At 47.3% G+C, this 13,740-nt stretch overlaps 1 protein-coding gene across 5 annotated transcripts in view; it reads right to left on the reverse strand.

Annotated features, from left to right (window-relative positions):
• Positions 1–13,740, reverse strand: part of Gemin5 (gem nuclear organelle associated protein 5) — a 44,923-nt gene that overhangs the window by 5,747 nt on the left and 25,436 nt on the right. For 3 of the 5 annotated variants that reach the window (XR_008719614.1, XM_055602761.1, XM_055602760.1), the window contains exons 18-25: positions 13,617–13,739; positions 12,145–12,243; positions 10,927–11,064; positions 8,414–8,561; positions 4,480–4,599; positions 3,856–4,066; positions 2,259–2,513; positions 104–266 (exon numbers count right to left, since the gene is read on the reverse strand). Coding sequence is in view for 4 of the 5 variants with exons in the window: in XM_055602761.1 (XP_055458736.1) it covers positions 104–266; positions 2,259–2,513; positions 3,856–4,066; positions 4,480–4,599; positions 8,414–8,561; positions 10,927–11,064; positions 12,145–12,243; positions 13,617–13,739 (1,257 nt within the window). In the remaining variant the exon portion in view is untranslated. The remainder of the gene's footprint in view (positions 1–103; positions 267–2,258; positions 2,514–3,855; positions 4,067–4,479; positions 4,600–8,413; positions 8,562–10,926; positions 11,065–12,144; positions 12,244–13,616; position 13,740) is intronic. The other 2 variants (XM_055602763.1, XM_055602762.1) reach the window with 1 other exon arrangement.

Below are 13,740 nucleotides of genomic sequence, written 5' to 3' on the forward strand. Positions count from 1 at the left end.
TTGAGGTGATTATGCTATGCTAGAATGGGAGGACCCCAGGCAGATGGGTGTGTGTGTGTGTGTGTGTGTGTGTGTGTGTGTGTGTGTGTGTGTAGTCACTTACCGCCCGGAAGAAAGGCTGAGTAGATTTCCTGCATGAGGGTGAAGTTCCCTGAGGTGTAGCTCTGAACCACAGCCTGCAGTAACGCCGGCACAGCCTCCTCCCAGCAGGCAGCCTGTTGGCTCAGCAGGGCCAGGGTCAGGTCATGGCAGATATGAAGCAGCAGCTGGAGAAAAGCCAGAGTCTCATTCACCTGCTAAAGCCCTCCTGTGGCAGAGACTTGACAGGCTGGTCCCATAGCCAAAAACTGCACTACAAGCCAATCACATAGAACACCAATCTTTGGAAAGCCGTCATCTCCCACCCACCAGCCTCTGTCTGCTGGTGAAGTCTAGGCATGCTGAGGAGATGCACTGACAGAAGGATCGTGAGATCAAAGGCAGCTTTGGCTATACAAGAGCCTGTCTTTAGATTGCAAGCAAAACCAAAGTAAATTTCTGGATCTATAATTAGAGATATAAAATGGTGGTGGCGGCGCAGGATGCTTAATTGGCAGAGAGCGCCTGCTCAGCACGCATGAGGCCCTGGGCTCCAGTCTCAGCACCACACACACTTGGTATGGAGACACACAACTGTAAGCTTACCACTGGGGAGAGAGAGGCAGGAGGACCAGGACCTCAGGGTCATGCTAGCTACATAGGAAGTTTGGGGCCACCTTGGGCTATATGCAGCCCCATCTCAAACAAAAGAAAACAGAAAATCAACAGAAATCACGAGAACAAGTTGATAGCAGCAAGTGGAGGTCAGGGCACACTGTTGCCTATCCTTCCCAATCCCTCTCCTTTTTATCTTTTTTTGCTTTGTTTTGAGACAGGGTTTCTCTGCATAGCTCTGGCTGTCCTGGAACTCACTCTGTAGACCATGCTGTTCTTGAAGATCCACCGGCCTTTGCCTCCCGAGTGCTGGAATTAAAGGCGTGTGCCATCACTGCCTGGCCCTATTTTATCTTTTGAGACAGGGTTTTCACTGAATCTGAAGCTTACCAATTTGGCTACACTGGCTGGACAGCAAGGCCTTGGGGTCTAGCTGCTTCTGCTTCTCTCTCCAATGCGGGGAAGACGGGGAGTAAGCTGTCCCGCTGGGGATTACACACAGGGCCTCAGTCAAAGCAGTCTACGTACTTGACCGCAGCGTCTCTCCAGCCTTTAGGTCTGAAGCATTCTGACAAGTTTATAGCTACTCCAAAATGAGGGCACTGAACACTTGTCAAAGCAGTCATCCTGACAGCACCCCTCCTAGATGCTCTCCCTTACTGTGTGAAGGGCTACTGTTCTTGTGCCACCTTGGCATTTTTTTCCTGGCATTCATGTAAATGGCGTCAGTTTCACAGTTTGCTGGAGCATGTTTCTCGAGTTTACTGCTCTGTGCTCCAGAAGTCTGTTCTTCCCTCATGTGGCTGTTCGGTTTGGCAGTTGTGGACCAAACATCTGCGAATATTTGATGCAGAACTTTGAGTGGCTCCTGATTTCATTTATCATGAACCACCCAGTCACTGCACAGGAGTATGTTATCTTTGTAAGAAACTGCTTTCCATTTTGTAAACCATTACTCATTACCATTTGTCCCCTTACTCAAAAGTACAATGTCTTTTCATTTAAAAATTAAAAAGTAGACAAATGGAGGGATGTTCCTAAGATGAACACAGAAGCAGCACATTAGCCTGACATCTTTGCATCAGCAGAGAAGTGCGGAGGCAGGTGCACTCTGGTGAGCCAGGAATGTGGATGTGTGTGGGGAGACAGCAGCTGAGAACAAGGGGACTTCAACCTTATTACAGGTAGTGTTTTGCCTGTGAGATGTCTGTGCACGATGTGTGTACCTTATGCCCTCAAAGCCAGGAGAGGATGATGGATCCCCTGAAACTATTATCACAGACATGGATGCTGATAACCCATACACAACCCACTTGGATCCTTCGCAAGAGCAACCAGTGCTCTTAACCACTAAGCTTTACTCTAGCCCCAAACTTTCTTGTATTTCACAATTAAACAATTGAGAGGCCCCAATGAGCACACAGCCTGAGGCTTTCATGTGCTGGGTCTTCCCAAGGCCAGGACTGCTTTGTCTTTTTTTTTGAGGTAGAAACTGTTCTACTATTTTTCCGAGGGAGGAAGACATTGCATCCTATGCAGCTGCTGTGGCTGGGGATGTGGCACACCTGTCTGAAGGGAGTGTTACTTGTGGCAGATGGGTACTTGACATCCTGCAGCTTCCGCAAGGCGGCCCGACACTGCTCCGGGGTGTCCACACTGAAGCTGCTGCGCCACACGCCAGTCACTCTCTGCACCAAGGTTCCCTGTGAGCCTGTGGCCCACTGGTGGTAAACGGAGGAGGGACTTCTGACCTCTGCGGGCTGCTTTTCCTCCAGGTGCCGGCACAGAAGCTCAAGGAGGCAGAAGACTAGTCTTTGGCCCTGGGATCCAGCAACAAAGAGGTGTGACACAGGAAAACGTAGATGACACAACTTGTAAGAGTTCTACATGACACAGCTGATTGAGCCCACAGTACTCAAGCCTCCTTTCAGGCCCATGCTCCACTGAGGAGGAAAGGGAGGAACTTGTTTATACAGAGTCCTAATGACAGCCACAACTTCTATCCTGGAAGCCATATCTAGGTCCAGCCCAGAGTCCTACAACATTAGGTTCTGTCTACCGCGACAGTGCCGTGATGTTGGAACAGACAAGCTTGGCAGACCCAGGAGCTGGGCTGGCACAGGCTGTGTTCAAGCAGGTCTGACAGGGAATACACCAAGAACAAAATTTCAAGGAAAGCTCCAGAAAATCAATACTTGTTGGATTTCTCATTGCCACAAGATGCCCAGTGAACCCTCGGACAGCCTTAGTTAAGCCTAGACGGGCAAGAAGATGACTCTGACCTAAATATGGACTGAAAGGCTACAGAGATGTTTTACTTTTTTTTTTTTTTTTTTTTTTTTTTGCTTTGTCAAGGATGCTACTTTGGGGAGAAAATGAAATGCAAAAGAGCTGTTGGGAAGGCGTTTTCTTAGCTGTAGGCTAATGACTACCTAGATTCGGCCATTTTATAACTAATATGGCCCTGTGGCACTCCCTTTCCAGCCCTATGAAAGCTAACCACTATGTACTTTCCTTGGTTCTAAACACTCAGCTGGGCACTGTTTTTAGGCCTTATTTGTGTGAGGGAAAGAAGAGCTTAAATAGTCCATGTCAGAAGTAGCATGGTTGCTCACCCCTGGACAGCCAACTCCACAGAGACTGAGCCAACAGGACTGTCAGTCCAAGGCCATCCTGGCCCATGGAGTACATTTACATTAAGCCTGGACTACAGACTAGCCCTCCGCTCTCAGGTCTGTTACTTGTTAAACTGCCGTTAGTATATGAAGTACTGGGAAGGGAACCTGGGCTTTTCCCATGCCAGGGAAAGGAGCTACCATCGAGGTATATTCCCTCCCCTGAGTCATTTCTGGCCACACAGGAACAGAGCTTTTCAGAAACCAGACATGCCTGCTACCCCCATAAGCATCCTGTCAGAGGCCAAGGCCTCGCTCTGTAGGAAGACAATGCTAACGCAGGAACTCTGGGCACAGCAGCAGCTGTTCAGATGGTTGCACAAACCTGTAAGTAGCAGGAACCACTTTGAATAGCAGCCTGTCTCTTACCCCAAACATGGCAATGAGCAAGCTGCAGAATTTCAGTGAGGCAGGACACCCAGCATGCTCTAGGACACTCCTTGGACTGGGGTCTGTCTATTGGGGGTTAGTCTGACCGGAGACTGACCTGCAGGCTTTCATGCAGCCCCAAGGCTTCCTGCGCGCCCACCCAGTTCTTCACCACAAGCAGCTCTTGGGCACACCGGAGAGCCAGCGAAGCAGCCAGCTCACTTTCTCCTGCGATGGCAGCCAGCTCTGCAGCTGTTCTAAGAGAGGCTGCGTCTCCTTTTCTGGCCAGAACTTTGGCTGCATCATAGGCGGAAGTGGCTCCTAAGTAGCTGTGGCAAGAACAAAACCCAGTCACCAGCCGCAACGCTCCCATGCCTCGTGTTCACGTGACTGAATGTGCCCTTTGGTAGCGCTGCTCTGGCTGTCCCTGTGACATCTGTCCCAGGATGGCCACACGCTGTTGACTTGTGAACTATAAACCTCTACAGTTGTTGACTGACCCAAACAGAAGACTCACCCCACAGTCTGCTTATCTGATCAACAGAAACAGGTGTGGCCCTCAAGTCTGCCACTGAGGTCGCTGACTACCTGTGGCATTTCCTGTAACTGTGGGGCATGAAGCTAGGCTGAATTTTCCCTTCTTTTCACACTTACAGTCACTGGACCCATGTCTACACTCAGTTCTTTCATTCTGTCATGCCCTGGGCAGGTACTAAGTTGGCCTTGGCCTCTCTTTGCTTACCACTTGGCTGCGATTGCATAGTGGCCATCTCTCTCCAGGATGGACCCCCAGCTGAGGTACAGGTCCTTCAGGACAGGATCCTCAGGGCGCAGCCGAGCCTTGGCAACTACAATAGCTTCCCTAAAGGCAAAAATAGGTACTTTAGCCAATCTTCAAGTGTTCCTCCACATGAGGCATATAGCATTCCAACTACCAATAAAAACGGTGAGTGCCCTCGTAAGGCAGGCAAATGATTAATTTGGCAAATTCCCCTCATCAGCATTTTAAACCCTCACCATGACAACATGGCAAGATTTATTTTTTTCTGGCATCATTCCAAACTACATCAGTCATCTCTGGGGATTTTTTGAAGAGCGAACTAAGCTGAGGTCACAGAGGATGTTGGCTGTCTTCTCCCTCTTCACCTTATGCTGTGTGCACACTGAGACTGTGTGTGGAGGTCAGACAACCTGCAGGGGCTGGTTCTGCCAGGCTTCCTACAGCATGGGGCCACAGCCCTTACCTGCTGTGCTACCTCACTTCTTAAGTCAGGTTCTGTCACTGAACTGGCCAGGCTGGCTGGTCAGTGAGCTCCTGGGATCCTTTTATTCCCGCCTGCTGACCTGGGGCCACAGGCACAGGCAGCCACACCCAGCTTTTCACTGGGTGCTGGGTCCAAACACAGGTCTCCTGCCTGCAGGTCAACATTCTCACTGACCTTGTCCATCATCTCTCCAGCCCCCAGCTGGCTGCTTTCTTCATGAAAACTCATTTCTTAAAAAGCACTGCTAGGCTCAGAGCTACTCACCTTTAGTTCCAGTACACAGAATTTGAGGCTAGCCTGGTCTACACAGTGAGTTCCAGTGAGCTGAGCTAAAGTGAAACCTTGCCTCAAAAACAAAAACACAACAACAACAACAAAAAACAACCAAATAAAACTAACAGATAAACAAGCTATTGGCTTTGGGTATTTTACAGATATTTTCTCAAAAGTCAACAAAGCCAAGCACATCACTTCATGCTGCCAGTGACAAAGTTTACACATTGCTGGAAATGAGGTTTTCGGAGAGCCTGTGTCTGCCGCCGGGGACTCAACAGCATTCCAAAGTTGAAAATGTTTCCATTAAAGTGATCCAAAACTAAAGAGTGGCACTTTTGATCCTTTTCACGGAGCACCTCAGGGTGTGGGAGACCTGCATCACTCGGCAAACATCACCCAAGTGCGGTTCTGCTTGAGCTGCAGTCACCTTAAGGCTGTAGGACGGATGAAAAACCATCCAAAGAGCAACACGGAAAGGTACTTGGGGCTTTTACTTCTAGGCATAATCCTTTAAACCAGAGACCTGCAGCGCCAGAGGAGAAAGCTGTTCACAGAGGTGGCCAAGCTCTGCTTGTGACTCTGGCTGCGTCTCTATCCATGTTGGAAACTCTGAAAGGCCGAACCATGGAGCTGGGAGCCAAATGATACCCAGAGCCTGCTGTGTGGGACTTGCTCACTAAACAAGGCCTGTGACAGAGATATCAGAAGGTAGGAGGCCCACACAAATCTACAGGATGGACATCTCTAAATCTGCCCTTCTGAAATACGGGGAAGGCATGCAATCCCAGCACTCTAGAGGCAGACAACATGGCCACAAATTTGAAGCTAGCCCCATCGGACTGTTCTCGGTTGCCAAAAAGATCAAGGTGAGCCACAACAAAGCTTAGCATTCTCTCAAGGAGGAGAGCAAAACCCAGACAAGATAAACAAAAGGACAACCTCACATCTTCACAGCACTGAAAAGTCAGTGACAGTCCAAGACCCAAAAAGAGAAAACTCCACTGTTCTCATGCAGCAGACCTGAAAATACAGCTGTCATGCAGTGCACACCTGTACTTTAAACACCTGGAAAACTAGGGCAGGGGTTTCAAGGACAAACTGGGCTGCATAAATAAAAAAGCGAAGCCAAAGACTGTAGAAAGAAAACCTGCAGCATAGGATCCTGTAGAATTACAGGTGTGCACCACCACATCTGGAAACAATCTAGAGTTCTAAACTTGGAAAAGCTCTCTTAAGATGAAAGTGAGGGTCTAGGGATGGCTTGGTGGCTAAGAGCACTGGCTATTTTTCCAAGGATCCCGATTCAGTTCTTAGCACCCACATGGTGGGTCACAGCTGTTCTAAGGTATCTGACACCCTCATACCGATTTACATGTAGACAAAACATCAATGCATGTGAAATTAAAATAAATAAGTTAAAAAAAAAAAGAAGGTGAAATTACAGGCTTTCATACACAAAAACGTTTTGTGAATTATCAGTAGAATATATGATATAAAAAAATAAAAAGATGAGGAGAAATGACTCAATGGTTAAGAGCACTGACTGCTTTTCCAGAGGATCTGGGTTCAATCCCAAGCGCCCACACAGTGGCTCACAACCATCTGTAACTCCAGCTCCAGGAGACCCAATATTGTGGTCTCTCAAGCCCCAGGCACACATGGTGCACAAATATACGGACAAAACATCTGTACATATTAAAGTAAACAAGTGAATTTCTACAAGAGAATGTAGATAGGAAGTCAGTACTGGAGCTAGACCAAAACAGTCCATCCAAAAGAAAACAGAAAAAAAGATACATCTGACAATCGACAGAAGCACCACAGTGGACAGATTTAAACCAATCACAGCAAATCAACACTCAAACATCACATTTAATGACAGGCACGGTGACAGAGAACTAAGGGTCTAGAGCATGTGTCTAAATGGCTAACACTCACACCAGTGTTAAACTGAAAGGAGACACCAGTCACCCCGAAACAGGTGGAGGCCCTTCATCTGAACTGTGCCAGTTGGTTCTGTCAACTCAACATCTGAATTGGGAAAACACCTTCAGAAGAATGGCCTGAAGGCAAGTCTGTGGGGACTGTCTTAATTTTTTTTATAAGCACTTTTTTAAAAAATATATAATCTATTTACCTTTATTTTATGTGCACTGATGTTTTGCCTGCATACATGTCTGTATGAGGGTGTCAGCTCTTGGAGTCAGAGACAGTTGTGAGCTGCCATGTGGGTGCTGGGAATGAAACCAGGTTCTCTGAAAAAGCAGTCAGTGCCCTTAACCACTGCACCACCTCTGCAGCCTAGGGCTGTCTTTAATTGTTGATCGACCTGGGAGAGCCCAGGCCATTGCGGGCAGTGCCACCTCTGGCCCTGGGCTATATAAGAAACCAAACTGAAGAAGCCAAAGGGAACAAGGAAGTAAGCAGGGTTCCTCCATGGCTTCTGCTTCAGTTCCTACCTCTAGGTTCCTGCCCCGACTTTCCTCAGTGATTGAGACTTTTGAGGTGTAAGCTGAAATAAGCCCTTTCTTCACCCAAGTTGCTTTCAGTCATGGTGTTTATTATAGCAATAAAAACTAAGACAGGAATGTTGAATATTCCTTTTTTCTTTCTCTCTCTCTTTTTGTTTTTCTGTCCTGCACTTGCTTTGTAGATCAGGCTGGCTTAGAACTCACAGAGATCCACCAGTCTCTGCCTCCCAAGTGTTGGGATCAAAGGCGTGCAGCAAAAAAAAAAAAAAAAAAAAAAAAAAAAAAAAAAAAAAAAAAAAAAAAAAAAAAAAAAAAAAAAAAAAAAAAAAAGAGGTTGGGAAGAGGACCAGAGAAACTGCTCAGCAGCCCGGAGCACTCACTGCTCTTCTGTGCAGGCCCAATGTTGGTTAGCTCCCCCAGGGCACGGAGCTAGCTCATAACATTTCAGCTCCAGGGGGATCCCCTGGCTCTGGCCCCTGCGGGCACCTGTGGTCATTTGCAGATGCCCACACACATACACATGAGGAAAATCTTTAAGGGAGTGGCCTTTGTGAGGCATCAAGACCCCAACTACTTTTATGCTGTCTTCTCTGTTCCCATTGCTTCACCAACAAGTTTAGGTCACAGCATGCTGGCTGCTGCTTGAGACCCAAACTGCACAGACCTGTAGAAATGGTTTGACTTGAGGAGTTCCACAGCCTCGTACACTTTATGGATAGACAGCAGGTAAGAGGCAGCCTTGACGTACTGATCCTGGAAACACAGCTGCTTGGCAAAGGCTTCCACGGCCCACAGCCACACACTGTAGCCAGCTAAAAAGAAAAAAAAAGGGGGGCGGGTTGCATAAAAGGAGGCACACTTGAGTTAAAAATTCCTTGCTTTTAAACGTCACTCCTGTATGCAGATCCATCAATCAGGTATGACTTCAAATGCTATGTAGCTTCACTTCCTTCCCCACACCCATAGCCTGAAACAGGAATTGTGTCTTTGACTATCATACAAGAGATTCAGGGAACACTTTTGGGTGGGAACACAGTGACTGTGGCCATGCACATCTTCTACTCAGGATGCTGATCAAAGAGAGCGCCTGCTGGGCTGGAGAGACCCACCACACACCGCTTCACATGTGGCCCGGTGAGATGCTCACCACAGCAGTGACAGTCACCTCACAGCCATAGAAATGTGTACTCAGTCATGGGCCCCCTACCCTAAGGCATGCATTCACAAGATGGATTTTGTTGGTTTGTTTCTCTTGTTTTGCAAATTCACCCTCCTCTTTCACTCTTCCTGGGCAAGGCTGGCAGGACTCCTGGTGCCAGCAAACTTCCTTTGTCCACTTCATCTTTGCAGCGTTGGTGGTACATGGTTGCTTTTTGCTGTCACGCCTCACCAGTTGTTTGTTCTTTTGAGACAGGGTCTCACTATGTAGTCCTGGCTGGCCTATAACTCACAGGAATCCACCTGCTGCCGCCTCCCAAGAGCTGGACTAGTGTGAAACCCTATGTCCAGCTGGCACCCAGCTTTTCTGCTACACCTCCAATGGAGATGCCAGTGTTTGAGGGGAGGAATGGTCATCTTTTAAGGGCATTAAGGGGCCCTTTTCTCCTTGCTTCCTTGAGCTAGGCCATAATTCTTTTCCTAAGCACAGTGTACTTTTCCTGCCTCCATCATTTCACCAAACTTATTTCAGATTTCTCTGTACCTGACCTTGACTTTCACCTTTCATAACACTTAATAGAAAATTGCAAAATCAACCCGGTGTGTTGTCACATGCCTGTAATTCTAGCACTCAGGGAGGTACAGGCAGGGAGCTAGAGGTCAGCATGGTCTATAAAGTGAGTTCAGGACACCCAAAGAAAGCTACCCAAAGAAACTCTGTTTTGAAAAACAAAACAAAACAAAACAAAACAAAACAAAACAAAACAAAACGGGGGCTGCAGAGATGGCTCAGAGGTTAAGAACACTGGCTGCTTTCCCCAAGGTTCTGAGTTCAATTCCCAGAAACCACATGGTGGCTCACAACCACCTATAATGCAATCTGGTGCCCTCTTCTGGCCTGTAGGCATATATGCAGGCAGAACACTGTATATTTAAGTCTTAAAAAATTTTCAAAATTGATCAGGATGTCGAGTTTTCTTATGTTCTTCTCTGCACATCTTCATAAAGAAGGCAAAACAGACACCTTGCCCTTTGGTTTCTTGGGGTCACTTCTAGCAGTCCTGACTGAAAGGTTCACAGTGTAGCACAGGGCCCAGCATGGCTCAGTGCTCCCAGGCTCACACTAGCCATTTTCATGAGGGTCACCTTGAATGTCCTCCCATACACTGTAGCTCAGTCATGCTGAGCATACAACGCTGCCTCAGTGTCTGGGTGCCACCTGTAAGAGTTCTACTCTAGCTACATGATTTGAGAGGTCACTCACTTAAGGACATGTAGGTCCTTACGGTCTTGTGATGTTAATGGGTATGAGTTGAATGTAGCTTAATTTCTATCAGTTGAACTGCTGGGCCAAACGTTTTAAGTATTTTCAATTTTGTTACATATGGTCTAAATTGTCCTTCAATGTGTGGTTTCTCCATCAACGGCTTATGTGGTAGAGGCACCCCCAGATGCCTGGTGGGCAGTAATTAAAAAAAACAGGTAGTGCTCCTACACAGACTGACGACTGCTCATTTGTGGAGTCGACAAATTCCCACGAGCTGTTAGCACAGCCTGCCTCACCCACAATGCCAGCCGTCCTGCCCTGCCCCTCATCTCAGGTGCTTGTCCTATCAAATGGTCTCTTACATCCCTGCACTGTAATGCGGCTGACCAGGTGACCCTTGCCACTGCTGAGCGGCGCTGGCCCTGGCCCCAGCCCCCTAGCCCTGGGAACTATGAACAAAACAAAGCTATTTTAGAGCATGGGCTACAGCTATTCTGTCTGAACAGCACACAATGGGCAGAGTCCACAGCCTTTGCCGTGCTGCAGAGTCAGCTTCTGTAAACCCATCCATTTGTGAGTGACTAAGCTCAAGGCAAGCACTGACAAATTATCTTTTCTTTTTTTGGCCCTGAATTCGTGATTCCTCTGCCCGAGCCTTCCAGGTGCTGGCACTGCAGCTGTGTGCCATCACGACACCACACGGGTGTTGAGGCACATCCTGGAGGTGACACACTTCCCCAAGAAGCACATACCTACTGGTGCCACGGCCACAAGACTGTCTGTCAGCTCGCCTCTCTCTGCTGCGGCCTGGAGAACACCCTTCAGATCTCCCTTCCAGAGCATGAGCTGGTGAAAAAGCTCAGGGTGGCCACTTTCCAAGTGACCTTTTCCTGTGTAGAAGAGACAAATGTTTGAAAGCTGCTTTGGCCTTTATGAAACAGAAGTCACACCAGAAGAGAAGTATACAGTCACTGACTGATCAGGAAGTCGCCCACTAACAGGATTTAAGATTTTAAGTCTTTCACTTTGCTTCAGAAGCAGGGTTTCTGTTTCTGCATCAAGACAACTGCTTCCAGCTCATCCTCCTGCTTCTGTTCCCAGTTTTGTAGGAGTGTTAGGATTACAGTGCAAACTACGTGTGCTCTGAGGGTTGAACTCAGGTCAGGAGTACACTTTTACCTGCTGAGCCATCCCTCTGCTCCCTGGCTTTCTTTCTTTAGAGACAGGGTCTCAAAGCCCTGGCTGTCCTTGAACTCACAGAGATCGACCTCCCAAGTGCTGGGATTAAAGCGCCACCACTGCCTTTTTTCTTCTTCTTCTTCTTCTTCTTCTTCTTCTTCTTCTTCTTCTTCTTCTTCTTCTTCTTCTTCTTCTTCTTCTTCTTCTTCTTCTTCTTCTTCTTCTTTCTTCTCCTCTTCCTCTTCCTCTTCCTCTTCTTCTTCTTCTTCTTCTTCGACAGGGTTTCACTGTGTAGTGCTGACTGTCCTGAACTCACTTTGTAGACCAGGCTGGCCTCAAACTCACAGAGATCCACTTGCCCCTGCCTCCCGAGTGCTGGGATTAAAGGCACCCGCCACTAAGGACAAAATCCTCTCATAGCTCAGGGTGCTCTAGAACTCAGTGGTTGGTTTTACAGGCTGGCCTCAAACTTGTGATGCTCCTGCTTTTGCCTCCAGAATGCTAGCCTCCTGTGCCATTACAGGAATGAGCCACTGACCCAAACCAATGTAAAGAACGGGACTGGAGCCCAGCTGAGCACTGTCACCAGTGGCCTTCCTGTGCATCACACCAGTTAGTGGCTATGGTTTGGAGTCTGATGACCACATAGACGACACAGGGGATGGCAACATGCTCACAAACAGCTCAAGCGGCATGGCATGACAATGCAAGGGCTGGCAGCCACACAGAGGCACATGTCAAAGTCAGGGCGAGTGAGGACTGACAGGCTATGTGGACTGAGGAGGCCTCACCTTCTGTTTCGATCATCCTGTACAGAGTCGCCCTGTCAGTGAAAAGGCCCAAGTGGAATCGTTCCTCAAGGTCAGCCGACACATCTTCAGTTAGCTCTGCTAATGTAAAATGGAAACAGTCAACAGAGAAAGTGATGACATAGCTCCTGATTTCTGGATACATGCCCCAACACCTACTTCAAAGATAAAAGAAAAAATAAAACAGCCCCCCCCAACACATTTCAAGTCCTCATTTATTCTACCCAAGAACCCTACTAGTTTCTGAAACAGTTTGGAGCCTTTAAAACTCAGCTGGGAGTCGGGGTGGGGCTGGAGAGATAGCTCGGTGGTTAAGAGCACTGTCTGCTCTTCTAAAGGACCCAGATTCAATTCCCAGCACCCACATGGCAGCTCACAACTGTCTGTAACACAAATTCCAAGGGATCTGAAACCTTCACACTAATGCACATAAAATAAAATAAATAATTAAAAAAAACCAAACCAACCAACCAACCAAACAAACAAACAAACAAAAAACAACCTGAGCTTGGGCAAAATCCAATGAGACAATCCCATTTTTCTATTTGTGCTAATAAAGGCTTGAGAGGAAAATATTAAAAAATCATTTTAAATTCAACACGTCTTAAAAAAAAATACTGTTATATTAGTCAAAGTATCCCAAGAATTCTTTATAAGTTAGAAGGCAGAGGCAGGAGGCTCTCTTTAAAAAAAATTCCTTGAAATCTATCACAAAAGGATTCAATACTCATTCTCTACCCTTTAAAAACAGTCCATTATGTCTGTGTATGGCCCAAAGCCCAGCATATGAAGGACTTGGGTTCTGTCCAGAGTACTCACTCTACCTGAGAATGTAAAAACAAAACAAAATAACAACAAAAAAACTTAATCTCTAATAGGTTTAACTATTGTAACCAATGGAGCTTTAGGCTGCCTTAAAACTCAAAAAAAAAAAAAAAAAAAAAAAAAAGGAACACCTATACAAAAGCTCAAGAGGAAACAGAGTGGGCACTGGAACGGGCAGGGAGACACTTTCTTCAGATTCTGTGAACTGTTTTCTTGTGCTGCTCTTTCAAACACTGAATTCAAAGCAGAAACACTAAGTTGCTCAAATACCAGAATAATAAGTGTGACAAACAAAACAAAAACATCATTAAAAAAATAAAACCTCCATCAACTACTCTGAAGTAACCGCCACGTGATGGGGCAGCTCTAGTGAGAAGTTACTTTTTTTTTACCTAACGATACTAGCAGAGAAGAGCGGAAAGCAGATTCACACCAAGATATGTAGGTGTAGGCTGAACGGGGCACAAAGACGGCTGGTGACAGACGGGACACCGGGAACAGGACTGCAGGACAGGGTATGGCAGTGGGCGGGGAAAGGTGCAGGCAGGGCTAATCTTAGACACACGCTCCTTAACACACAGCACCACCAGCAGCTGAGCACGGGCAAGTGCAGGAGCGGCGCTCGGTACCTTTGGCATGTGTTGCAGTTGCCAATACCAAACAGTCTCGATGGAGCTCCTCTTTGGACCTGTGGTCTAAGCTGGTGCTCAGAGGGAGCATGGAGCGAGCCTTCCTCTTCTTGAGCAAGGCTTC

Source organism: Psammomys obesus, unplaced genomic scaffold (genome assembly GCF_907164565.1).
Source record: "Psammomys obesus unplaced genomic scaffold, mPsaObe1.curated_primary_1811, whole genome shotgun sequence".
In the NCBI taxonomy this organism is placed as follows: domain Eukaryota; kingdom Metazoa; phylum Chordata; class Mammalia; order Rodentia; family Muridae; genus Psammomys; species Psammomys obesus.